The sequence below is a fragment of the Gallus gallus genome, chromosome 3, assembly GCF_016699485.2.
Source record: "Gallus gallus isolate bGalGal1 chromosome 3, bGalGal1.mat.broiler.GRCg7b, whole genome shotgun sequence".
NCBI lineage: Eukaryota > Metazoa > Chordata > Aves > Galliformes > Phasianidae > Gallus > Gallus gallus.
In genome coordinates this window covers 105937816-105964925 of record NC_052534.1, presented here as the reverse complement: position 1 = coordinate 105964925, position 27110 = coordinate 105937816, and the positions used below count along the sequence as shown (strand labels likewise).

General features: G+C 41.7%; 1 protein-coding gene across 34 annotated transcripts in view; it reads right to left on the bottom strand.

The window, feature by feature from the left end:
• The window catches only part of HMBOX1 (homeobox containing 1), a 126102-nt gene that overhangs the window by 57362 nt on the left and 41630 nt on the right, over nt 1-27110 (bottom strand). For 33 of the 34 annotated variants that reach the window (XM_015285113.4, XM_015285111.4, XM_015285118.4 and 30 more), the window contains 3 exons: nt 22699-22782; nt 9929-10408; nt 7819-7904 (listed from right to left, as the gene is read on the bottom strand). In XM_015285113.4, the coding sequence (XP_015140599.1) occupies nt 7819-7904; nt 9929-10408; nt 22699-22721 (589 nt within the window). In that variant the 5' untranslated portion in view covers nt 22722-22782. Of the gene's footprint in view, nt 1-7818; nt 7905-9928; nt 10409-22698; nt 22784-27110 lie in introns of those variants that run through there. The other variant, NM_001277716.3, reaches the window with a different exon arrangement.

Sequence of the window (27110 nt, the reverse complement as noted above, 5' to 3'; positions counted from 1 at the left end):
ACCGTTATTTCCTAAGCGTGACACTGAATGAAGGATCAATGCAGAAAGGGAAAAGCAGTCATTAGAAGGAGAGGAATCAAATACAGGAAGAGGTTTAACGGTGCAGTAGGAGGGGAACTGCTTGTTCATTTGAAAATAACAAAACCAACTTGCTGAATAAGTGAGGCAGTAACTCTGCTGCTAGGATTCCTTGTGCCCTCCGACTATCAGGAAGGGTTAACAACACAGAGACCCTCCCAAGAATTCAGCTTTCAGGAGGTGCTCCAAGTAACAACACACTGCTGCACAGCACCTGTGCCTACACCTGCTTGGTGATAATGCTCAGGCAGGTAGAAAGCTGGCTTTCACACCAAAATCCAACTGCCTCTCCCCTCGTGAGAGGCACCCAGGTTTTAGAAGATCTCATAATCATATTTAACTCATGAAAACAACCCCCTGCAGTTTTACCACTTCTAATAAGGGGTTTTTATTATGCTTTGCACTGAATGTGGAATTGAGCTAACTTTAGAATGATTTAACACAAATTGCCCTGTGCAAAAGGGATAGGTTTGTTTTGCTTTGAGTACAGAAGCTTACTGCCATTCAACAGAACTCTGCCCACAAACATATCCTGGTTTGGTCTGGTTTCCTGTACATCTACTGATGATCTTAACACCCGTGTCGATGCCCCATGTCTGAAAGAGCTCTGAAACAACTGATGTGGTCAAAAGTGATTATCCCCAGAGAACACGGTAGGTATATATCTGGTGGTTTATGCTAGCAAAGAAGTGGAATTACCCAACCTAACACCAACTAATATTGCACCAATTAGCTATGGAAGCACACATGCCAATACAAAAAATAAATAAGCATCAGTTGGTAAAGCTCTCTGGCCTAAAATGAAATCTAGATGCCTGGTTGTCAATTAAAGGACCAAGTTGTGAAAATCTGCAGCTTCCCATCTACAGTTATGATTTATAAAAGCCATTTCCTTAACACGGGGCTGTAGGACACAAGTGGTTGTGTCTCACTGTTTCCAGATGCATGGCTGCTATTAATCAATGGGTTGAAGCGCCATTAATTTACTTGCTTACCAAAGTCCACTTACACTTATTGCAATGAATTGGTGTCTGTTGAATGTTTGCATAGCAACATAAGGCATAAGATAAAAATCATAAATTGAGATTAAGGATCTTCAAAAAGAGTGGTGTAGTGGAAAAATCCAAATTCTGCCCCAGAGGTTCCCTCACACTGCCATGAGGTGGTGCAGATATGAGCCACTTCAGGCAAAGCAAAGGAGCAGGAGCCAAGCGATTCAGGCTGTGCACAGCTATGCACACATTTGACTCCTTGCAAGTCCTCTCAGTTCATAAAGGTCATTTCTGTAAGATGGGGCTTTGTACAGGACACTGAGATGTACGAATTCAAAGACTGCACTATAAATTCTCAATACGTTATTGACTACAGTATCTCACTGATGGCACTGCAGTCCATAGCATTTCTTGCATTAGTAAAAAGCTCATAGCCAATTTTCTTCTTTGGCTAGGAGATTTCTATAGCGATGCTGCAAACTCAGATCACATGCATGAGGTGTGGTTTAGGCAGCTGATCTTACTTCTGTTCATAGGAATGTAGACCTGTCCAAGTCCCTTCACATTCCATTTTCTATCACTCTTTTCTGGTTTTACTTATTTATTCTGTTTCCTTGTTTCAGAGACAGAATGAAAGCTGAGCTCCTTAAAGGTTCCCTCTACCTACAGCACTCCTCTCTCTTTTTAAGAGAAAAATATTATATATAATATGTATATATGTATACATATTATATATAAGAGCCTGTCCCTGGAGATGTTCAAGGCCAGGTTGGATGGGGCCCTGGGCAGCCTGGTCTAGTATTAGATGTGGAGGTTGGTGGCCCTGCCTGTGGCATAGGGGTTGGAAATCCATGATCCTTGAGGTCTCCCTTCCAACCTGAGCCATTCTGTGATTCTATGCTATCTTTCATTTGTTCGTCAGTTCAGTTTAGATGCTCCAGAATCATACATGCCAATGGTTAGCGATGCAAGGTCACGTGCAAAGTCAGTAACAGAAGAACCGATCCAGATTGTCTCCTAGATCTTAGCACAGTGTCTTAATCACAAACCCATCCTTCACCCCTTTCAATTAAAAAAGTCACATTAGAATTTCTTGCATCTCAAATAGATTTTACACAGTTGACTCATAGGGACAGTGACTGGTAGCACCACCAGCACCATCCTGTCACATAGGCTGTAATCACGCTACTTTAGGAAATTGCACTGGCAGGAAAAAAGAAATCATCCTGCTGCCAGAAGCAGATTAATGAAAGAAGATCTCTGGAGTACTGAAAATCCAGCTGTCTGGAGGAAATTCACTCTCAAAGTGAACCATGGACCTCAAGGAAGACTGACATCCTCTGGGCTCAGGATCAGCAGGGACAAGAACACTGTGTAATGAGCACAACCAGCTCACTCACTGAAAAGAGTGAAGGAAGACGTGGTAGTCACAAAGGATTACAACAAATCAAATGATGATCTCTTGCGTCACACATCACTCCTTCCAACAGCAGGCTATTATAAACCACATGGAGATGACAGTACAAGCACGCTCCTCTGGACATTCCTGTTATCTCCTAAACAAATCATACATCGAAGAATTTTCCCTTCCATATACTTAAAAGAAATGGCAAAATGTGTCATTCAGAGAAGGCAGCTGATACCTGCAGTACAAATCCGCCAGTAGCCCTCACAACTGCTGTTCATCAAGTCTTTAAGTCACTGTTTTTCACCTTCACATACAGATTTGTTCAGTGACTCTACTTTGCATTTCTTTAATGTTTCTTTCAGGATAGATTTTTAGAAGCACCTGGAATACATCAGACTTGGAGAGGCAATAACTGGCAGTGTCTTAATTCTCCCATTTGAAAGCAAAATCCTACATTCATATAGCACATGCTTGGAAAGGACATCTATCAATTGAAGAGATTAGCCAATGCTTCTTTACAGAGAATCTGCAAAGATCAAAACCATTTAAAAACAAATCTTTCTCTGTGTTGTCAGGAGTATTAAAACAATAATGAGAAATGCTAGTTTCTTACCACCTCAGATGATCAGTAATTGCCTGAGTTTTCTTCACAACTGAACTAGTTCAATTGCACTCGGCCTGTATTTGTAACTTTACACCCTTGAGCGTAGGTTCCAAACCTTAGGAGATGTTAGAGGCTGCCCTCCACTGCGCTAGGTGCTCAGTGTATTTAGCACAACACAAAAGTCCTGGAGATCTCATATCAATTAAGATAGAGACAGAAGGACGAGGCTGAATTACACACACGGAATAATCAGGAAGGTCAGCAGAACCACACACTGGAAAGCTCTATTTGTGGTATATTCAAAAAAACAACCACCCGACCTCTGCATTTATTATTATTTATTATTATTTTTCACATGTGACAGCCTGGCTTTTATGGCACTAATCTAAGAACGGAGAAATGTGAATTCAAATTCCTTCTCTACCACTGACTGCTTCCCCTGTGACCTCAGGAAAGTATGGATTTTTGTTCCTTCATTCCTCTCTATGTGTAAAAAATGGAAAAGTCAACACTTCCAAACCTTGCGGAGGCATCATCCATCAAAGCATTTGGGTTGGCTGCAAAGGGCTCATCTCTGAATACTCCTCCCTCTGTCCTTTGCTGCAGTATGCAACAGAAAGGCATCGGTTTCTGAAAACATTTCCCTCACTCTCCATCCACATTCGGAGCCTATATCAAGACACAGCATCTCCAAACAAGCATTTGGCTTCCTACTTTGTGCCCAGAAACAGTTACGGTGATAACTAAAACAAATTACACTGCATGACTTCAAATTATTGTTTATAGAAATTTGGCACCTCACCTGCCACATGTAGGGCTAAATACCTACCCTGAGTGAGCTGCAGCTATGTTAAAAGGAGCTTCAAAAAACAAGATAGGAAATTCAGCAGGAACTATTATTAGCTCCTGTTTATACTGTCATTTTTCTTATCAGTAGGAGATTATTTATACAGAGCCCAACCCAAGTGCTTCTTGTTTATCTTATTACAGACACCATTAAAAAAAGTTTCTATAAAAAGCAGTTCCTGCATTTAGGACCAGCACTAATAAGTGTTATGCTAAGTTTTTGCTTCTTATCAATCATTTCTTTATTTCCAAGTCACCATTTAATATTCTGATGTTACTATTTTCCAATCTGCTCTCTTCTCTCAGTACACAAGGCAGCCCTGTAGAATGTCTTCCAGGTTTAATTTTCCTTGTCAGATTCATTATCTAAATGACTTGAAAAATTTCTGCTCATTTTATAAAGACTAAGAGAGCCTAAAAAATTGTTCTACTGCAACAGCTGACTTTAACCTTCAGCTCTGCATCTCGCTCTTACGTATCCTTGGCCTCCATCACTTCCCACCCCCTCTCAATGCAGCACACAAAAAACAAAAGGAAAGGCAGTTTACCATTGCAGTGGCTGTAATTGAAAGCCTGCTTAGTAGTAGTCTTCAGTAGTAAGACTGTGGTTGATATAGGAATGCATATCCTTTAAGTGCACTGCGATTCTTGAATTAAGATGAGAAAAAGAAAGATTTTTCTGAATGAGATCTTAAGAGCCTTGAAGAATTTATGAAATCAGGTAAAAGCGAAGTTTGAAGTTGCAGAAGTTGTGCTGGAGGCTCCTGCTCCAAGGACAGAAAGATGACAAGATAGAATGGGTACAGACAGGACTGTAAGCACAGGGTAAGCAATTCAGCAGCTCATGAACTAGTTCATGACCTGCAATTCAAAGACATACAAACACACTGTTTCGACAAATGCTTATCACTTTCATGTCCAATTCAGACAATATCATACCCAGTAATAATTAAGAAAAAGTAAGGTTTCAGGTTCCTAGCTTGAGGTCTAATATCACTAATCAGTTACTCCTTTCTTTCCGCCATGCCATTCTCCCCTCCCATTACACAAATAAGCAGAATTTTAAAAATAGCATAGGAATAGGTAGAGACTGAAAGGAGTAAGACCACAGCACAGGCTGCTGGGTCAAACAACTCCTCCTGGACAGAGCCAGCCATGGATTTTTCATTTCATTTGTTTCTTGCCTTTGTTTCCAAGGCAGAAGAGATGAATGATAAAAGCTGAGGCCATAGTATTCTGCATTTATTTCAAGTGCCAAACAAATGATTTCCAGCTGATGGAGGGTGGTAACCAGCTGCTGGGCAAGTCAAATACACCCAACATCTGAATTGCAGCTATGTTTGTATTTAAATGAATGGTGATGAATGATGCCTGGGGCTGGAAAGGAGTGCGATCACCCAGACTGAGCAGCATTCTGAAGAGCTATCACTTCCTACAGCCCTTCCCTATGTCATCTTTTACTGACCACTCTTTGAATTTTATTTATCTATAAGCAAAACAGCTTTACCAGTAAGACTAAGTCTGTAAACACTGAGATTGGACCATATATATGGATATAGTCCCAACATTTGGGACAATACATTTTGCAAAGCATTATGCTAGTCTTCCCAAATTCCTTTTCTGAAGTACCAAAAGTGGTTTTCAAACCTTCCTTGGGAGATTGCTTCACAGCTGAATGGGAAAGGATGATGGATACATCTGAAGAACACAAAAGTCAGCTAGCATTCATCAGGTCTAAGACCAGTCTGGAAATGAGTGCCCTGGGACACATGCTTTCCACTCTGGGTCTCTGTCCTGAGATATTTTCAGCCACTCTTCACTGTTCCGTGCCTTTGAAAGGAAGCTGATGTTTCCCCCACTAGTGCTGAGTACACACTTTAATCCAGTCCCTTCAATCTCCTTGAGACTATTTCTTTCAGATAAGCCATAACTACGTACTTAATAGTGGCACGTAAGTGCTATACATCTGCATACACAAGGCTAAGGGTTACTTTTAAAATGAACCAGCTCCTAATGACCTTCCTGGTAAGACCAGAAAGAAACCACTGCTCAGCTGCATAAGGCAGCAGGAGGAAGATCTGTGTGTCATAGCACAGCGAAGGTCTTACAGCTATCTTTGCTTAAGAAAGTGCATCAAGTGCAAAATATCACTTTATTTTCTTATTGGAAGGTCCATTGGTCAGCTGCAAAAAGACATAGCCATTTAGCTTTTAGAGCTGCCTGGGGTCCCATTGATTTCATGTGAGAACAAGGCAACATCATAGTGCCATTAGGTCAATCTCTGTTTTGTCCCACTGGCAGGATAAGACATCTAGCAGTAACAAAGAGTGCAGGATGAGGAAAGAAGGACCAACATGACCAGGAGTGAAGAGATCCATCTTGACTTTGTTACAGCCTGCCTGGGTATTGAGATATGCACTGAGATGTAGGCAAATGGCTCAGTTCCTTTTACTGATACAGACTACCTTAGATTTGGCAGGGAAATTCTTATTTCATGGCATGCAATAGTCTGACAAAACAAACAAACAAACAAACAAAAAACTCGTTTGTTTTGGAAATATTATCCTGCCACATTTTTTTTTCCTCTTTGCAACACTTCTATTGAAGAAGGAGAATACGTTTGACTTACTCAGGCTCAGAGACTCTGTCCTGGAGCGAGGAGTTATTCTGTTGCTTGCCCTCATAATAAACTATACCGGAAATTAATCTAGAAATGAGCCATTCCAAGACCACATTCAGGCAAGGACTGCACAGAGGTATGGCACTGACCCACAAGCTGCCTACTGTTCAGGTCCAATTCAAGTAAGCAGACTTAGCATTAAATTTCTGAAGTACTAATGCTAACATCTGGTAAGGTTAGTAACATTCCTTAGAGTGATACAAAATGTTAATTTTGTACAAGTAATTTGCCCAAGATCACAGATGTGAAAGGAATTCCTGGCTCCATGGCTCCAGCACCCATTTCTGCCTGCCTACCTCAACTGCTAGCACACACAGCGTCTGCAAACCCAGATCTCCCAGGCAGATGGGTTCTCATGACATTTCAAACATTGGAAATATCATAAAAGAACAACTTCCCTCCTGTTGGTTTGGCATTCCTAGCCAGCAAGGAACCTTAAAAGGGATCCATTCCAAGATCTTTAATCCAGCCTGGTTTTAAAAATGAATAGATGTGGTAGATATAATATGGGACTGATCTATTTATTCATAAAGAAGAACTGATAACACACAAATAAAGTGATATCAATGCTTACTTGTCCTGAACGCAAAAGAGAGAATGTAAAAGGCAGGGGGTTAAAACAGACCAAAAAAGGCCCAAAACACCCTACTACTCCTCCTAGTAAAATCTAAGCTAAAATAGTTGCCCCCTAGGTCTCACAACTCATTTTTACTATTTGTGGCTCAAAGACAAGCAATTGAAAAACTTCAAAACTATCACAAAACGACTGCTGGATGTAGTGATAGCAGTTAGAGCTGTGTCTCCAGATTTTTCATATGCATTTTATAATACAAATATGTATTATTCATATCTCTATACACAGAGATGCAGATATGTATCTATTTACCACATTCAACAAACAATTTAAGAATTAAGGAAAATGGTTTCATTTTAAAGATAAAAACTGTGGTCTTATTATAATGCTGCAAAATAAAATCTGCTAGCACAAGCCACAAGAAAAAAAGGAAAAAAGAACAAGTGATTCACTGGGGAAGTTCCATGATGTGCGGGACAATGGGTCCTAAATCAAAGGCATACATTATCATGACTAAGCTGACAGATCTGCACTGCAATGCAGAAAGCCAAGCAATATTCCAACATCTGCACCATGTACACATAGGCAGTTAGACACAGTTTCCCAAAATGAAGAAAGGACTCCCCCAGCTCTTACCTGTTACCTGTGCAACAACTGCTTGGGAAATCCTCCGATTGGCTAGGAAGGCTTTGATTTCCTCCTTTATCACACTGCTGTCCCTCCTACCAAAACAAAAAAACAAGAGCACAAAAAAAGAGAAAAAAACCCAGACAGACAGACCAAAGTGTGCTTTGAAGATGCAAAATGGCTTCATTTTCTTTATTTAGGGGACAAGAGGTGGGGAAGGCAGGCATTAAAATAGTCAAAGTGCCTCACCAGTGGACACTTCTTTTAACAAGTGTCACGTTTGATCAAAGTACCCTAGCAGGAGAACGGATGGCTCATGTCCTATATAATTCATATTAGGTGCAGGGCTGCCATATGGAATGTGCAAAGTTTCATTACACAGGGATGAATAAATCTCTCATACCAGCATAAAATCCTCAGTCACAAAAATAAGGCACAAAAATAAAAAATAAAGGATAGCAGGGTCTGCGTGGTTAGCTGCACAACTGAATATATACACACAAACGTTCTCCAGCTATTCAAGGAAAAGACCCAAAGGAAAAAAGATTTTGCAACCTCTATTCCTCCACTGCTACTTCCTTATCCCATAGCTTGCACTGAAGGAAAAGCATCAATGCTTTGTGTGATTTTTAAAAGGTAGTGTCACAGAATGGCTTAGGTTGGAAGGGACCTTAAAGATTATCAGTCTCCAACCCCTCCCCGCTGTGGGTACTGAGGTATACTAAGATAATTCAGTAGGCACCGTGCTAAAAGGTAAGTAATTTTGTGGTTACATAAGGATTGGGATACACAGTGAACTTCAATTGCTGAAAATACACTTTTCCCTCCTCTTCCTCCCTTCTTCCCTAAAAAGTGCAGAGAAGTAAAACCAATCTTTACTAGGCTTTATTATTTAGTAATCTCTCTTCCCCCTCTCCTCTCCTGCCTCAGCAGCTCTCAAGGCAGACAATCCTGCAAAATGGAAAATAAATGCCATGTTGTGGGTTCATTTTTACTTCCATATTCAATTACCTTCCATATGCCAGAAAATAAACGTAGCTTCAGTTTACTTGAGACTTATAGGAACCAAAAACTCAAATGAATGATTAAAACTTCAGCCACGGGAACTCTTGCATACTGCTATATTCACCATCTTCCTGCATTATTCCATTACCCTGCAGCTGACAGTAAAACAAGGCTGATTGGCTTTTCTTACTGCTCATCTCTAATATTCTCCAGCCACACTTTTACCCTAAATCTCCAAACCTATTTCCATTATTTTGGAGATTATGGACCCTAGTTCTCCCTGCTGTAGGTACTTCTGATATGTTGCAGCTTCAAGGAAAAAAACATTCCAACATTATAACTAAAATAGTTTTGAGATTTTTTGCCCTTTCTCTGCATTTCTTTTTGCTGTCAAGCCCACTGACTCAGTCTTTCATCTTCAGTGGAATAATCCCCTCTTTTAATCTGTGCCATAATGCTGAAAAGGAAGCAGCCAAAAGTAAAGGAAGGTCAATCTAGAAAACAAAGAAACAACAAAATAAAATAAAATCAAAACAAAAAACAACTAGCCCTCATTAAAGACTTTGCTTGTTTTTCGTTTTGTTTTGTTTTCCTGCACCAATCTGCAGACTGTGCAAATCCAAGAGGGAGTCAGCCCCTGCCACAAACTATAAACAGATAACATACATGCACTGCAGATCACAGCGGAAAGCATTAACCAAGCAGCTTCCCTACTCTGCCTATATATGGAAGGAAATTCAACTGGTACACATTAGTGGAGGAAGACTCATGTGAATTGAGATTCAGTCAGAAGTCTTCCAAATAAGTGTAGGGTGGAAATTCGGTGAATAAGCATGAATTTCAGCCTTTGGTACAGCATGGAAAAAAATGTTTCAACAGTAAAACAGCCTCTGGTATATCTGCACGTGGGCAGGGATTGTCTACACATGACTAAGAGGCAGGAGAGAGGTATTGAGATACTGACCACCAAGAAACTAGCAAAGGAATAGCTGTCTGAAGCAATTCCTGCTTTCTTGGTAACACCTGTCACTACTAAACCAGTCCCACAGGAGGAATCTGCATGATGGAGGACTTCTCACCCTGACTTTCCAAACCTACAAAGACTTCTACTGACCTCATCAGTTCCTCCACTTTGTCATCGATGTCCAAGTCTTCTTCAGAAGCTTCAAAACTGTAAGACCTTTGAGCCAAGCTGTTTGCTAGTGGGTAGCGGGTGGGTGACATCTTCCCATTGAATGCAGACAACCTCTCGTTACTCTCCCTCCCATTCTGATTAGTAGTGCAAGGCTGTGGGGAGGTGTCGTAACTGTTGCTTGGTGATGGGGACATCCCAGAATGCTGGGTCTGTGTTGAAGCTGTGGCTGTCGAGGAAGATGCTGGGACGTTGTTGGTACTGTTGCTGTAGGAACCACCTCCATAGCTAGACCTTCTTCCAAATTTGTCACTATGCTCTTGATCAAGACGATCCAAGGTTTCCAGCGCATGGAGGATTTCATGTCTGGTCATTCCTGTACGTCTCAGGCGCTGAAGCAGGTCTATCTGCTCTATGGTAAATCTTGGTTCGTCTGTGTAGTGAGACATGGTTTCCAGCAGGCTGCAAACAAGGTGAGATGGAAAAGCAAATACTTCAGTTCAACACTTCTCTGCAGTACATGGAAAATACCTTGCGGGAGAAAAGACCAATTCTAGTCCGACACCTTAAGCCACACTTATGACAGTTGGCAGCCCAACAGTCCACCTCCAATTAAGTTCAGCATTTAGCCTCTCATGAACAGTACTCTTGCTACCTGGCAGAAAGGCTCATCTTCTGCTAACTTTTCAAATAACATTTCTCTCTCCTTTCACTCCTTCTACAATGAACCAGCAGTTACTACTCTTTTGTTTTTAATAAACCTCTGTTACAGAGGAGGGATGGCTGTTCAGTAATTCACACCAAATTTACCTCATTGCCAACTATCCACCAGACAGAAACCCCAGATTCCCAAACTGACCAGTCCATTCAAGGCCAGAGACAGAGTTTTTGTGGAGAACTTTTAACCACTTACAACATAAGATTTATGAATCACAACTCTTTCGAATCTGCAGTACAAAGGGTTCAAGTTGCCCTAACTTTTTGTTGCTACCTTGGAAAAAGAAGATAAGAACATACCTAGCGGAAATTCTAGTGGCCTGTGGGACCAAAGCTGACTTGACTGAAGTCTGATTTCTGAAGTTAGCAACTTTTGAACCTAGAATGTTGTCACAGATCACCTGCCCTAAGAAGGAAAGTGCAGCACATCCAATTACTACAAGCTTTCATTTAAAGAAATGTCTGCTGCTTTCTTCCCTCCAAAGGCAGGCTTCTGGTGTAATTTCATCAACATGGTGGCTCATCAAAAGCTTTTTTTAACTACTAAACTTCCAAAGGTATCAGAACAATGAACGTCCTATGAATTTGTTGCAAAGACAAGAATGGAACTGGAAAAAGCACAGTGAGCTCCCTTAATTGCTTTTCTTTCCTAAGCCTCCTTGCAACAGAGTCAAACAGCATACAAATGACAAGATCGCTCCTTCAGAGCTCAGGATCTTGAGAAGGGACAGCAGATGAAGGGCAGACATAACTTGGGAAAGAGATCAGGGTATTTCCCAACCTTTTTGTGAATCTTCTCAAAGAGTCAAGGGTTTTTACAATTCCTGCAGGACAACACGGTAAAGAAATCACTCAAAGTCCATGACATGTGGCAGAGCTAATTGTAGAATCCCTACAAACAAGAGCAGGTGAAAAGTCAAGCAAGAATTACAAGGACCCAATGAAAACCAAAAGAGGAATAACAGCTTTGGGGATTACAGTAGGCTTTGCAGGGACTTCCTTCAGGTACACGCATCACAGAAACCTAAACAAAGCCAGTAGGTTTGGGGGGTATGGTGATAAAATCTATTCAAACTTGAAACATCTCACAACACAGATCTGTCTAGGTAAGGAAATAGATAAGGTATATCCTTGAGTCAGAGCATACAGCTATATCAACACTTGTAAAGATAAACAGTACCAAGGAGGAAGTACTACAGTACCTACACAGTTATCTACAAGATCATTATATTGCTCTGTTTTTGCAGTTTTGGTCCCACACAGCTATTGCAGTCCTGACCAATTTGCAGGCATTATACTGGATTTTGCATAGACCAGAAACCACAAGCAAGGAGTTTGGATACAGCTTCTCACTCACTTTTCAAGGCTCGCCCTGTGGCACGGATGTGGCCCAGTGGCCTTAGAACTAACGAGCAGCCCTGAGAACTGTTTTGCTTAGCTGAGCTGTAGTTAGAGTGTAGTTATGGACAAGATACACCAAACCAATATGCATACACCCATGGAAAATAGCACACGCAGACTGGAAAGAAACTCCTATCTTTGTCTTCCTATAGCAAATACTGAACCCCTTTCATGGTTTTAATGTTAGAAACATATACGCAGGAAAAGAAAGCAGGAGGACAACGCAAGGGGATGACTCCCATCCAAGAAAATGACCGTGTGAAAAGACAGACTACATTCATATGAGTGCTTCAGTCCAACAGGAATGCTCTGTCCCTTGGGACAATTAATTACCGAAAATGTAAATGCCATTTTCAATTTCAAAAGACAAGCACCTAGACTATTCTACTAAAAGGAGGGCACAGCGGCCAGCGCAGCAATAGTCTGGAGTCTGACTGCAGCAGTAGTCCAGTCTAACTGGAATTGAAGCAACTAAAAGCTGGAAATTACACTGCAGTTTGAGCTGTTCTGGGCTTGACAAGGAGCATTTGGAAACAGACACTGTTCTAGGTCTGCCCTCTGCGTTTGGGGAAGCAGAGATGCTCAGCCCTTTTGTCCAAACTTTGCAAAGAGCATCACATTGCCTTACTGACTCACATCAACTCCTCTACAGTAAGAAAGCTCCCTATGTCAGCTCTAAATAGCATGTTTCTCAAATAGGAAAATCTGTTATTAAACGTCTGGCCTTGAGATTGTTTTCATTAGATGTGCCAGCTCACCCTTCCTTAGAGATAAACTCACCTTCATTATTTCTTACCTGTATTTCTAATGTCACTGTTTCTTGAATTATTTACCTGTCAACACCAATTCCTCAAGTTCTTTACTGAACTGGAGGATCTAATGAACCCAAGACTCCACCCACAATTACCTCCACTCAAAATTCCTTCTCCACTGACTCTTCAAGATTTAATACTAAAACATACTTTAGATTATCTAGGTTAATTTTCAGTTTGTCACAGACCCAGAAACTCAAAACTTTTGCTCTTCTAGCCCCATGAACCAAAAAACTAATCTGAGAAAAGCACAAGATAGCTTCAGACATGTCAAGTAATATCAAGAACCTAATGTCTCCTGCAGCAGCTTGTGAACAGTCAGTCATTGCCTTTAAAATTTGGGTATGATCACTAATTTATCTAAAATGCCAGGGCTCAGCTTCTAGATCTGGGTTGTTATATGTGAGATAAATATTTTACTTTCATAGAATCATCATAGAACCATCATAGAATGGCCTAGGTTGAAAAGGACCACAATGCTCATCTGGTTTCAACCCCCCTGCTATAGGCAGGGTCGCCAACCAGCAGACCAGGCTGCCCAGAGCCACATCCAGCCTGGCCTTGAATGCCTCCAGGGATGGGGCATCCACAGCCTCCTTCCCTGGATGGGAAGGCTACTTTCAGTGGTACAAAGCTGTACATAGGAAAGCGATGTGGTTTCCAGTTTGTTCAGTGTTGGTGCAGGGCGGATTCACTGTGCATTCACGGTGATGCACACAGGGATGCACGGGCTGCTGGACAAGGCCATTCTCTGCCATATATTCAATGATACCCAACTTGTGGCCCACAGAGTACTGTTAATCTCTGGACTGCTTCCGAAACAGCTGCAGAAAGTAACTGAACAACAGCAAATCCACTGCCAGATTAAACCCATTAGACTGTAATTAACAGTCACTGCTAAAGATGTCCATGCAAGGTATTCTTCTAGCCCTCCAACCTACACAACTTCTACGCTACATAACTTTTCAACACAGGAAAAAAACAACAAATGAACACCAAAGTCATCCACAGCATCTCACTGATCTCACCAATGTCATATACAGAATTATTATAACTCCAAACACAGCATATACTGCGTCTGACACAGATACTTACTGATCTTGAACTCTCATTCACATTTCCATGTGCTTTTCTATATAATCATAAGATTTAGAAAAAAATGCTTCTGAGTCAGCTTTGTGTATTGAAAACAACTTCAGGAACTGGGAATTTTCCATTAAAAACACAAAACAAATATTGCAAAACTTTGTATAACTGAACATGTTCCAACATTACAAGCTATCTACCCTCTTTTAATGAATAACTACACTAAGATTATTTAGAAATGTTATTCTAACAAAGCTGCTGTTATTTTCCACTCTCAAAATATTTTTAATAAACTTAACCCTGTTTGAAGATCAATTTACAGTGCAGTTGAGTAAATCAATCATTTTAGAATCATCAAAATCTCATTCAGCTCATTAATTAATGGATATCCTCTACTCTCCCCTCTCCCCACCCGTACTGCTTTAAGAGCCTCGTATCCTCCTGAACTCCTCTGGCTAGCTATAATTCAGCTTGTTTTCCCTCTCTTTTTCCTTGGGAAATACAATCAACTGCAGAAGTAACAAGAAGCAAAGTAAGATAGGGACAGGAAGAATGACTGGAGGTGTTCAGAAGAAAATCAAGGCAGCAAATATTGTTCCTGAGACAATACTGTGATGGACCGCTTTGCTGTGATCAAACTTTAACAAACTTTCCTGCCAATTTAGCAAAATATCCTCAGCACTGATACAGCTTGGCTTACCAAAACTCCCACCAGCCATGACAAGGTGTCAAATTTCCCTATGGAGAGAGCTGATGAAAAGGTGCCAACCAAGGAAGAATTGCCACGTGCTCATCTCCCTGATATTCCAAAGTAAGGCTTTTTGATAAAGAACTAATTAAACTCATAACTAAAATTAACCGATTTGCTAACAACTGAACCTGGTCCTTAAAATGAATCAAGCTTATTTAGATTCTGATAGGGGAAAAAAAAAAAAAAAGATAGCTCAAAATATCTAACTTATTTACATTTCTCACATGGAGTTGGCAGTCATGCCCCACGAAAGATGGCCCAATTCCACTTACTGCCTCTTGGTATCTGTAAAGCATTAAAGCTCCATGCTTATCTTTTGCGGCTCATCCAAAAGGAACCTGATGTGCCTAAATATCAGACTGAAGGGAGACCTATAAATAAAATGTAAAAAGTCCTTTTGCCACTCCCAGATCTACAGAAACTAAACTACCCAGCAGGTCCCAAGCAGTCAGATGCAGCATCACCCATTTACACTTCTAACACAACTTTGAGAAGTGAAGGCCGATTGTTTAAGGATATTATTCTCAATACCCTTTTCCCTCTCATACCAAGAATATTCAAGCTTATTTTGTATGAAGTTCTCCCTGTAAATATGGGGCCTTCTCCCCATTTTGAAAGCATTGATCTCGAGCAGAGGATACGTAGCCAGACACATGGGCTTTCCTCACCCACTGCCACAACCCAAGCCCACACAGATCAGGAATCATTTACCCAACATGAGCTTTGCAGGCACTGAATCCAATAGAATAATCCCATAAAAACAACCAAGAGCAGGAAGCGGAGAACTCTATGTCCAACTGAATTTGCAGAAGTTCAAAGTAATTCAATTACCCATTTGGGAATAAGGCCAGAACACTGGCCTTAACACCTTTAGCAGCTGAGAAAATAGCTCTGGACTCCTTAAAGATCAGAAGAGATCTTGTTTTCCTCTCTTCTACTTTGTGTACATGAATAGGAAGTGCTCCAACAACACTGAACAGATCCTTTTCTGCAGAGAACCCTCTCAAAATCTCCATTACAATTCACTGCTTTATCTAATAGGCTCCAGAAAGCTCAAGACACTTACAAAACCAGTTGTGCTTTTTAAGATGAGACCTATATTTGATATAATTTGCATAATATGGATATGGGTTAGAGCCAAAGCGTTCAGAACAGGATCCCAGGTCTGGTAATTGGTTTAACAACGATTCTGATAAAGTTGCATTGACTGTGGCAAACAGGATGGGGAGAGACAACAGTTTCCACTCTCCTCTGATATATGGCACAGACTGCTGGCAGGGCTGGGCCCTGAGTAGTGTCAGGGGAGGGTGAGGGGAAGAGTTAGGGAAAGGGTCTGTCCCAAAGGGCAGTGGGCACAGCCCTGAGCTGCTGGAGCTCAGGGAGCACTGAGACACTGCTCTCAGCCATAGCGTTTGGGTGGTGGTGTGTGATCTTCATATTGTAAAGTAGTGTAAGTCATGGTTTCCAGCTGAAGTAAATTGCCCATCAGCATACAGCCAAAAATTGACGTACTAGTTAACCAAACACACTTTAATTATTACAGTTTCTCATAGCATGAATTTGTCAGGCTAAGAGTTATTCCCTGCACATGCAGTACTGGTGAGAAGTGCTGTGCCCCCCAGCTGCTACAAACACATGGGAGCAGCTGTGCTGGCCTAAGGTGCCCAGCCCCCAAGAAGATGCAGCAAAGATCCTTGGCTGGTGTGACTGGGCTGCTACATTTCTCTTCTGCATGAGGTCTGGACAGCAAATAAAAATGGGTATTAAGTACAGCACTGCTATTCCCAAAGGCAATACAACATATCAACTGGACTGATAACAACACATCAACTACCACTCCAAATATTTCCTATCAGAACCAGCGACTACAATGAAATCCCACTTCCAGCTGTTACTTGTTTAACCACGCTTTCTGTTCTGTACGTTTGTTTTTCTCTCCATACATTTTTACAAGATCTAAGCACCCAAGTGCAGTTCCTTTTGCTTCCTCCTTTCCATGTTTCACCACCCAGGATGCAGCTGCTCCTTACAAGATGCTCAAGAGGCAGCTTCACTCTGAGCTCTGGTCATTCCACAAACACAACAGTTGATGTGCATCACACCATACACTGCACACCATGCCTGCAAGCTCAGAGCCTAACACTGCGAGACCATCCAGTACAGCCTTATGACCCTGCTGGAACACAGCTGGGACATTTAGGGCAAAGCTCTGTCTCTCTGAAATTCAAGCACTGGCCTTTTCTTTTCTTGCTTAACAAGTGCATCTCCTTTTATTCACAGCCAATTTAAGTGCTTCAGAAATGCCCAAAGCTTTGTACCACATTAAGCAAAGCTGCCTTCAAAACAGTAGTTGATGCTATGAATTCTGGAGCGCAAAAGAGGATTAAGGATGTGACTCATCTGAGCCAACACTTATGCTCATCAGTTGCAACTCCAGTATTTTCGGTGGAGTTGTACCAGTTTTCAGGAGAGGGGAAAAATTTATATAAAAAAATTAAAAAATCAGGCCTCAAGTGCTCATCATGTCAACGAACACAGAGCCATCCTCACCCATACGTTAGCATAATTATCTCCTGCAGTTTCATCTCTTGGTTCTGATTTTCAAAGAGGACTCTACTCCCATTCATCCTGATTCACAAACAAAATGTAATGCTTGTATAATGACTGCTCTCATCCGAGGCAAACGAAAACCTCACTTTGCAGCAAGGAGTGAAATCAGACTACAAGCTGATCTATCGAGGTTAAACGTCACCAGTTCTGTTTATGAATGCAAAACACCGCCTTATGAATGCAGAACACTGCCATATGCTTTCGATCAAAATGGTGACAGTTAATAAGAGCAGCCTGAAACTTCTGAAAATAAATCCAACGTAATCAAATACTCACCGCTACACAAATTATAGAAGGCAAGCTGAGAGCAGAATATCAACGTAGCATTTCTTCAGGAAGCTTCAAGATTTTTGCTAGTTAAAGAACCCCAACCCAGACACGCTTTTTCTACTTAAGCTGTTTTTCCACTCAGCCTTCAGTATCCTTTGCTGCCGATACAATATTTCTCTACTGGGTGCTGACACACCAGCAGCCATTCCACTTGGGTGAGTAACTTAGTGCCCTTTATAGCATCCACTTTACATCTTTGGAAAAGAGAGAGAACTCATGATCAATCTTACAAGGGGAAAATATAATAAAAATGCCAATTATTGCCATAATCCAACTCTTACAAAAGAGACCGACCTCTGACTAAGCATAGGGCCAGGAGCCAGATACTTCTGAATTCTACTCCAGGCACAGACTGATTCACACCAACACCTTATCTGTCTAACCCTAACGTTCCCTACCTCTAAAATCAGGGCTCCCAACTGTTGTTGCAATTCTACAGCAGCAAGGCAGGAATTCCAAATCTGAGGCTGCATTCAAGGGCAGAACAAGGAATGAGAAGAACAGAGAGACAAACCAGAGTGGCAGCTGAGTGCTGAACTGAGACCCAAAGCTGTGACAAAAGAGCAAAGGAGGAGCTCTTAAATCTGGGAGCCAAAGACAAAACTGCATAGACATAAACTCTGTAACAGAAGCAGGGCAGAATTCCTGTGTTTGAATTCCAGTTACACCAGTCCCTGCAACACACTGACATATTTTCTTCAGCCCACACAAAGAAACAGCTATTGTGACAAGAAAAAAAGAAAGGAGACATGGGCCTAACCTGGATATAAGCTGGCAAATCACATTTTTCCAGATGTCAAAATTACAGGGGTAGAAACAACGTTATCTTCTGCTTCCTCTAGAAACCTGCAGAATTCGACCAATTACAGAATCACAGAATAGCCTGGGTTAGAAGGGACCTCAAGGATCATGAAGCTCCAACCCCCACCACAGGCAGGGCCACCAACCTCCACATCTAATACCAGCCCAGGCTGCCCAGGGCCCCATCCAACCTGGCCTTGAACACCTCCAGGGATGGACGGGGCATCCACAGCCTCTCTGGGCAGCTGTTCCAGCACCTCACCACTCTCACAGTAAAGAACTTCCCCCTGATATCCAACCTAAATCTTCCCTCCTTCAACTTAAAACCATTTCCCCTTGTCCTGTCATTATCCACCCATTCAAAGAATTGACTTCCCTCCTGTTTATAGGCTCTCTCATATATTAAAATCAAGATAGAATCTCAAGCCAACGGTTCCACATCTGCTCATTGGAATATCTAAATGTTGGAAACACATCTTTCTACAGAACAATCCTGCACAGCAGGAAAGTAATATTATAGCTAACTTTTGAAACTAAGAGCTCACAGAAAGTGAGTGGCCCTCAAGCAAGGCAAAATGGCTTGTCCAAAACCACAGAGGCATCTCTGCAAGAAGGCAGACCAACTGCATGGTCAAAATTTGAACATCTTCTCACCATCCTACAAGGCTCACCTACGGCACCAGACATGGCATTGTACAACATGCTTTAATAGGATGTCATCACCAGGATTTCTACCACCTCTTTTCCACATGTAAGGAGAACGCTGTTCTTTAGTACACATTCTGGAAACCTACATTCTTTCTCAGGATCTCTCACCAACAGTAACAACTTTCATAAAGGAGAAATTATCCCCAGGGTAAATGCAAACTCCTTCTTTGCTACTCAGAGTAGGAGGAGAACACCTTGAGATGCAAGTCCTGAGGTGCAGATGCTTGAGGGAGTGTGAGCTGACCTAAAAGCATCCAACAGCAAGAGTGGAGGATCCCTTCTGACTCAGGGTGCTTTATGGTTCTATCATTCCTGCAGTAGGGGCTGGGTCCTGCTTTTCTGCCCTCCTCTAGAGATTCGTGGAAATCTCCACAGATTAATTCAGTTCAACACATCAGGAAAACAAGTAAACCAACCCATCCTTAGCTACTTTGCTTTGCCTGGGTTAGCAAGCTATGTTAGCTTAGAGAAGGCTGTGATGATTGCTATCACCAGCCCAACAGATGGGCCAGGCTATTTGGCTAAAGATAGAGGAAGGCATAAGAGGCACACACGGAACAACATTTCTTTTAGTCACCTTTAGATTGAGTTAACTACCCGTGAAATCATGGATTAACTCATCTGGTTTATTTTAGAGTAGAACTAAGGGCTCAGACAATGTTTCAGTTATAGAAGCTTAAAATGTCAACTGGACATTTCTACAGCCACCAGCCATTTATACTATACCTTGTTGTAAGAAGGCAAAGACAGAAAATTAGCTGAAGCCTCTTTCACCAAGGTTTAATTAAAGTGTTTTGAATCACATTTCAAGGAAACTGGACAGTTAAGGCAGCTTAGCCATATGGTGACTTTCCAAGCCACCATAATCCAATGGCTATTTTTCAATGTGCTGATTTTGATACCATTCACATACTCATTCCTTTATTTCCATTGTTTTTCGTAAATGATAACAAGACTTCGGTCTTTGTTTTCCATCTGCATTACTCACACTGATTTCCTTTCCACTCAGCAGGCTTTTACTTACTCCAGAGACAGCTCTGTCATAGCTGGCAGTTAGATCCATACACACAGACCTGATATAATTCGGGTAAACTTTAAGTGGCAATGTTGAAACTGCCCGGTTCCATTAAAAAAACATATTTTGAGAGTTTGAAAATGCAACATAAATACCAATGGCCATATCTCACACATTAGTTAATCAGTACTGATGTGATCCCGTGAAGTACAAGTAATTGCTTCCATTTACAAAGAAACCAGTAGAGATATATTCACGTTGGCAACAGAAGGACTTAGTTTCAGATAAATAACTAATTCTTGTGACACCAAAATCAAGTCTTGTGTTCACACAAGGCAAAAAATTCCTCTCAAGTACTCACTCTCATCCAACTGCAGATAAAAATAAGGTAGGTGAAATGGTAATTGCCTCCTTTGCTCTTCAGACAGAGGATGCTGCCCCATGGTTGGGATAACCAAACTACTCTTTAACCACAGCAGCTTTAAGAGATTTATTAATACAAACCAACCTTACTTTCAAGCTTGTTTTAAAACCCTGGCCTGAAAATTGAATACCTCAGATATTGCTTTATAACCTCCTTCACCTGCCCAGTGAAGTACGCCCAGGCATACTTTTTATTTTTTAAACAGTTCTTACAAACATACACACAAGACGAGTCATGATTTCACAATAAATTACAGGTTGTGGGCTGTCAAACTGCTTTATTTTATTTTTTAACTGCTTTTTTCCCTTTCTCATGTCCATTTACCTATTCAAAAAGTTATCTATGGTTCAATCCAGAAACTTTACACCCAACTGGGTCATCTTGAACTGTTTATCATGATTTAAAGCTCTCTAACCCTGTCTAAATAGTTTCATCCCAGCTTCCACCCAGGCGAAAATCATTCATCTATACTTTTCATTCTATTCTCGATGACTGTATTAACTGTACACACACTGGAATCAATGGAAAAAGTGACTGCTTTTGTGATGAAGGGTGGCAGCTGATTAATAACACACATCAACATGCCACAGTGATCCCAAGAAGCAGCAAATATGATGTCCAACTAAAACTGCACAGAGGCAGGACACGTCTGAAATCTGGCTGAAGCACAGGAAATTAAGACTATATAATTCACTGCTTGAAAATTTATGTTATAAGACTGATTCAAAGTTAAGGCTGACAGACTGTCCTTGTGCTCACACAAAGCACAGAAGAACTGTAAGATCAGTCTGCAAACTCTGCATTACTGGCATAATAAAGATGCACAGGGCAGTGTGGCCTTACTTCCAGATTTCTTCCCTGCTGTGAACTAGATCTTTATGATTTCGAGTGGTGACTATTTAATACTGAAATCCAACATACTTGCAGCTGTAACAAAGAACAGGAAGTGACTCAGGGGAGAGTCAAGAGGGTAAGAAGCACTAGTTTTGAATGGAAGACGAAGACATCAGCAAAGGAAAATAACTAGTTGTTAATGGTCATATCAAGAAGCCTATTTGAAGAATATCGGTAGTTTAATTTCCAACATGTAAGTGCTTCTCCAGTCAGCTGCTACTCTTTACTGTCACTCCCTACACAGAAGTCTGTGCTTGCATTGCCACCTGCATTATGAGTGTCCATGCACTACCTGAATAATCTTCATCCCAGAAATGATCTATCTTGGATTAATCTGACTGTATTCACAGCATCCCACTTCCAACCTGCAATAGACAAGACTTTTCTTTGTAACTCTGTTAGACAGAAGGTATGATCAGAAGCCTAGGGGTCAAGGCACCTAAGAATCTGTTTGGCGCTGGACATTTGGTCATGCCTATAAGAGCAACAAGGAACGCTAATGCAGGACTGACACCGTGAGAGGGATGCAGGACAGCACAATACAGGACAATCACTCCTTTCAGCCTGACAAGCCTCAAGCTTTGAATTCATTGGCTTATTTATTGAGAAAAACAGAATGGATATCAATTACATCCAACATTCGTAACAGAAGTCATTTAAAAGAGCAAACTAAAAGGCTCAAATTCAAACATAAGATTTACATAACTTCCCTTTGTACTGGGATTCATGATTCAGCAACTGTGGCTTGAACCTGCACATTCACTACCAATGTTAGCTATGCTAAGTTTTCTGCCTTCGATATACAATGCTACAATTCTGATGTACTCATCTCCTTTCACCGGGTACGTATTGGTACTAAACACTTATATCTCTGGCATCCTTCTGCTATATAATGGGCGTGTATGGAGTACTCCAGCTTTTATCAGCACACTTCCTCTGATCAAGGCTGAGTTTCTAAGCACTTCATGATTTTCTCTTTCAGAGACACTATCAGCCAGACCAAGAGAAGAACTATACACTACAGTTTCCTGGTTTAAATGTCTAGCAAATGTCAAACCAGTGGAACCCCCCAGTTTAGCAAACTGTCGATTATCACTGTTATCATTTCTCTGCATCTTTCAGGTAGAACAGAAAAAATACAATGCTCAAGATATCATTTTTTTGTAGTTGTTGTGTCATTGGTTTTTTTTTGCTTGTACTTACACTACTGGAAAAGTTCTGAGCATACTTTACATGGGGATGGGACGTTATAAAGCCTCTTGGGGGTCTTCAGTGTTATTCACCATTCTGTAAGACACATTTAAAAGATACAAGAACTTTAGATATTTCAATGAAAGGCAAATTCATTCTGATTTCTTGTTGTCTGGCTTACAATTACACAACCAGCTTATAAAGGGCAACATTCTGGTAGTTTTACCAGGCAGTAGCCCCAAACCACATGTCATTAGGAAGAATACACAGGCCCCTTCAGGATTCTTCCTGAGCACCCAATCAACCCTCTATTAAAAGGGAAGGGTATCAATCAATATATATATTCATGGTTAAGAAAAATGCTCCCTCAAACTACTGTATTTCTTCTATCCACTTTCAATTTTATGCTTTATTGTGTGACTGTTAAAACCTCACTCTCTTTCTCCTATCTGCCTTAAGTGAGAGATTTGACATGGTTTGCAAAGGACCCATGGTCTTAAAGTTTAAGAAATAATCCTTTGTATCCAAGCACCCCACGGATGGCTTCTGCTATAAATGAATGCTTTAAAGATCCAAACAAGGCCAATCAGCTGAATATTCTGAGCTTGTGTATACCAAACAGATTAAAAACTGCACATGCTGATCCACATTACTCTTTGTAATCTGTAACTAATTCAGATCCACATAATCTGTACCATCACAGACGCTTTAATGCAGATTCCAGGTAGATTCCTAAGGAGAAAGTTGATGTCTGGTAGTGTAATCAGTTCACAGACAAAAATTTAAATTACAATTGATTTCTTTCTGCCACAAGTAAATTAATCTGAACAATCATTTAGCCTTATGACAGTTACCTACCCTTTTAACTCACAAGAGCTATTAAAAGGATTATTTGGCTAACGTCCGCCAAGAGCTTTGAAGACAGGTACTATGTTCTGAAAAGGAATGACCTAATAGAAGTTTCTTCAGCTAGCACAGCTGACGTCTTTCTTCATAAACCAACAGACTGAAAGTACTTCAGAAGTCAAACTATTAACCATTAGGAAAGAAAAAGGGAGGATGTTACATCCAGGTAGATGTGGGAAGAACTAGAGAGAGTATTTACACTTCAGACTATGGGTGAATGTGAGCTGGAATAGAAAACAAGTGACTTGAGCAGTAAGGGGAAGTGCATTGAATAATTTATTCTGCTCTGTAATTGTCCATAATAACAGCACCCAAGATTTGTGGATGAACATACGTTGGCTGCTCTCACTCTTAAGCATGGTCTAGATGCTACAGCATGGCTCTTCCTCTACCGCACCACAGGATTCGCTAATGGCTTTGGGGAAGATCCGCACTTATTCCAGACAGAGTTCACTGCACACATACAGACTGTACCAGGCTGCTTGATTATTTATAGGGCTTTCTTCTTTGTTTGTGAAAAGCTTTGGAACTCTCAGGACTAGGCTGCACGGACTTCTCCAGAAGTAGCAGCTAAGCGGCTTCCGGACACCAACTTTCACTGGGGGTTTACAGCTCACACAGGTGTGGCAAAGGAAAGACTGAGTGTTTTGGGGGAGGGGAGCTGCTGAGAGGTGGCTGCTGCCATTTCAACAGTTCACAGAATCTCAGGGGTTGGAAGGGACCTTGAAAATCATTGAGACCAACCCCTCTGCTAAAGCACTTCCCTACAATAGGTCACACAGGTTGGCATCCAGATGGGTCTTGACCATCTCCATAGAAGGAGACTCCACCACCTCTCTGGGCAGCCTGTGCCAGTGCTCTGTCACCACTACTGTAAAGAAGTTCTTCCACATGCTAGTACAGAACTTCCTACGTACAAGTTTTAGGCCATTACTCCTTGTCCTAGTGCTATGCACTACCTCATCCATTTGCCTCCCACCTCCCTTTAGATATTTACAAACATTGATCAGATGCCCTCTCAGTCTTCTTTTCCCCAGGCTGAACAGACCCAGGTCTCTCAGCCTTTCCTCATACGGAGATGCTCCAGGCCCTTCATCATCTTTGTGGCCCTCTGCCGGACTCCTTCTAAGAGATCCCTGTCTTTTTTCAACTGGGGAGCCCAGAACTGGACACGGCAGTCTAAGTGTGGCCTCACCAGAACAGAGTGGAGGGGGAGGATCACCTCCCTTAACCTGCTGGCCACACTCTTTTTAATGCACCCCAGGATCCCATTGGCCTTCTTGGCCACAAGGGCACACAATGCTGGCTCATGGGCAACCTGTTGGCAACCAGAACACCCTGGTACTTCTCCCCAGAGCTCCTGAAGAGGTCGTCCCCCAACTTGTACTGATGCACGTGGTTATTCCTCCACAGGTGCAAGACGCTACACTTGCTCTTGTTAAACATCATCAGGCTCCTCCCTGCCCAACTCTCCAGTCTGTCCAGGTCTTGTTGAATGGCAGCACAGCCTTCAGGTGTGTCAGCCAATCCTCCCAGCTTTGTATCATCATCCACTCATCTATCTCATATTTTCTAAGTTTCACTCTAAGTTTCTAAGACACAGATATTGTGAGAGATGGTGTCAAATGTCTTGCTGAAGTCAAGGTACACAACATCCGCTGCTTTTCCCCCATTTACCCAGCTGGCTATGATATCGTAGAAGGCTACCAGGTTGGTCAAGGATGAGTTCCCCAAAAAGTTGGCTCTCCTGAAGTTCAGGGCAGCAATTCTACTTATTGCTTTGCTTCTTTCACACAAGATCTTGAACTCCACCATCTTGTTATCACTGCATCCTAAGATTCCCCCAGTCATCACATCCCTGACCAGCCCTTCCTTGTTAGTAAAAGCAAGGTCAAGCCTGCCCCTTAATTCTTACCTACAAGGTCTCCTCTTGTTCATGATTTACCCTCAAGTGGAGCTCAATACATTCTAGTTGCTCTCTCTCAGATAAAGAGCAACTTCACCACCTCGCCTCACCAGCCTGTCTTTCCTAAAGAGGACATGGCCATCCATGGCATTCCAGTAGTGTGAGCTGTCCCACCCTGTCTGTGTGATTGCAATGAGATCATGGCCCCGTGACTGCATGCAGATCTCTAGTTCTTCCTGTTTATTTCCCATGCTGCATGCATTGGTATAAAGCACTTTAGGGAAGCAGAGGGTGCAGGTATCTCTAGAAGATGCAAGAAGGTTTAAGCTGGGCTATTGGCAATGATTTCTTCTCTGAGAAGTCCTCACAAAATCCAATTAGGCAACTGAGAGGCTTTTCTCCACAGATTACTAAAAAGGCAGCATTACAGGCCCCTCTCTGTCACAAGAAACTCCCTCCCCTTCCCCCACTGAATCTAGTTTAAAGCTCCAGTAATCAATCCAGCCAGCCTGCTTCCCAGAACATTTCAGCCCCATCTGCTCAGTCACATTCCATCTGATGCCCGCATACCCGGTCTCTCAATGTCCTGATCAAGATCATAGTACTCAAAACCTTGATCCCATCTCCATCCCCTCAACCCATCATGTACCTGACCTCCTCTTTTCCAGGACCCAGACACCAGTTAGGAGGACAGACAACAACACTACGTGTGTTCCTGATCCCTTTAGCAGTTTTCCAAGGGATGCAAAGTACCTTTTAATATTATGTAGTTTCCCCATTGCAGCTTCCCACGGCCCTGCTTGAATGACAGCAAGCAGATAGTAGTCACCTTGTTTTATCAGATGTGATAGAGTCTTCTTAACATCTCTGACATATGCCCTTGGAAGACAGCAAACCCCTTTGAAGACGTTAACTGGGTGGCCAATGGGGCCCTCAGTGCCTCCCAGGAAGGAGTCCCCATTTACTAGGAGTCCTCCCCCTTTTTTGGTGGCAACTGCAATTGCTTTGGCCCACATCTACGTTTTGAGTTGCCTTATTCCTCCTCCATAGAGGAGGACACCAAGAGCAATATCAGACACGACGGACAATTCCAGCACACCACAGGTCATGCTGTGCGGAAACAAACCACGCTACTGGAGATGGTTGGAAACGACAAATGGGCAGGTCCCTGAAGTCAGCCATCCCCAAACCTTTCAAGATAGTTCTACACCACTAGACACTTCTCCATTAAATCTCTTAGCAGTATTTAAAGCATTTTCTGTGAAGCAGTCACAGAAAAATATGAGATCATGCAGTTGACTTATTGCCAAATTTTGAGTTTAATAGAGAGAACTGTTTTGTTTTCCAGAGAGGAAGAAATTAAATTTAAATAGATACAAACTTTCTGAAGGTCGGAGAGGCTAACGATAGAGAACTGAATTCCTCAGAGAAAGACTCGCTTTGAGGGTGAGAAGTGTGGAAGAACCAAAGGAAAAAAGCACACAAAGGAAAAAAAAGATCACTTTCCATCACCATGAAACACAGAATTAAATCTGGAACACGACAGAGCCAAAGAAAGGGCTGCAGTAATTCAGGTGTGAGATGACAAAGGCAGGACAATGATTTTAGTGAT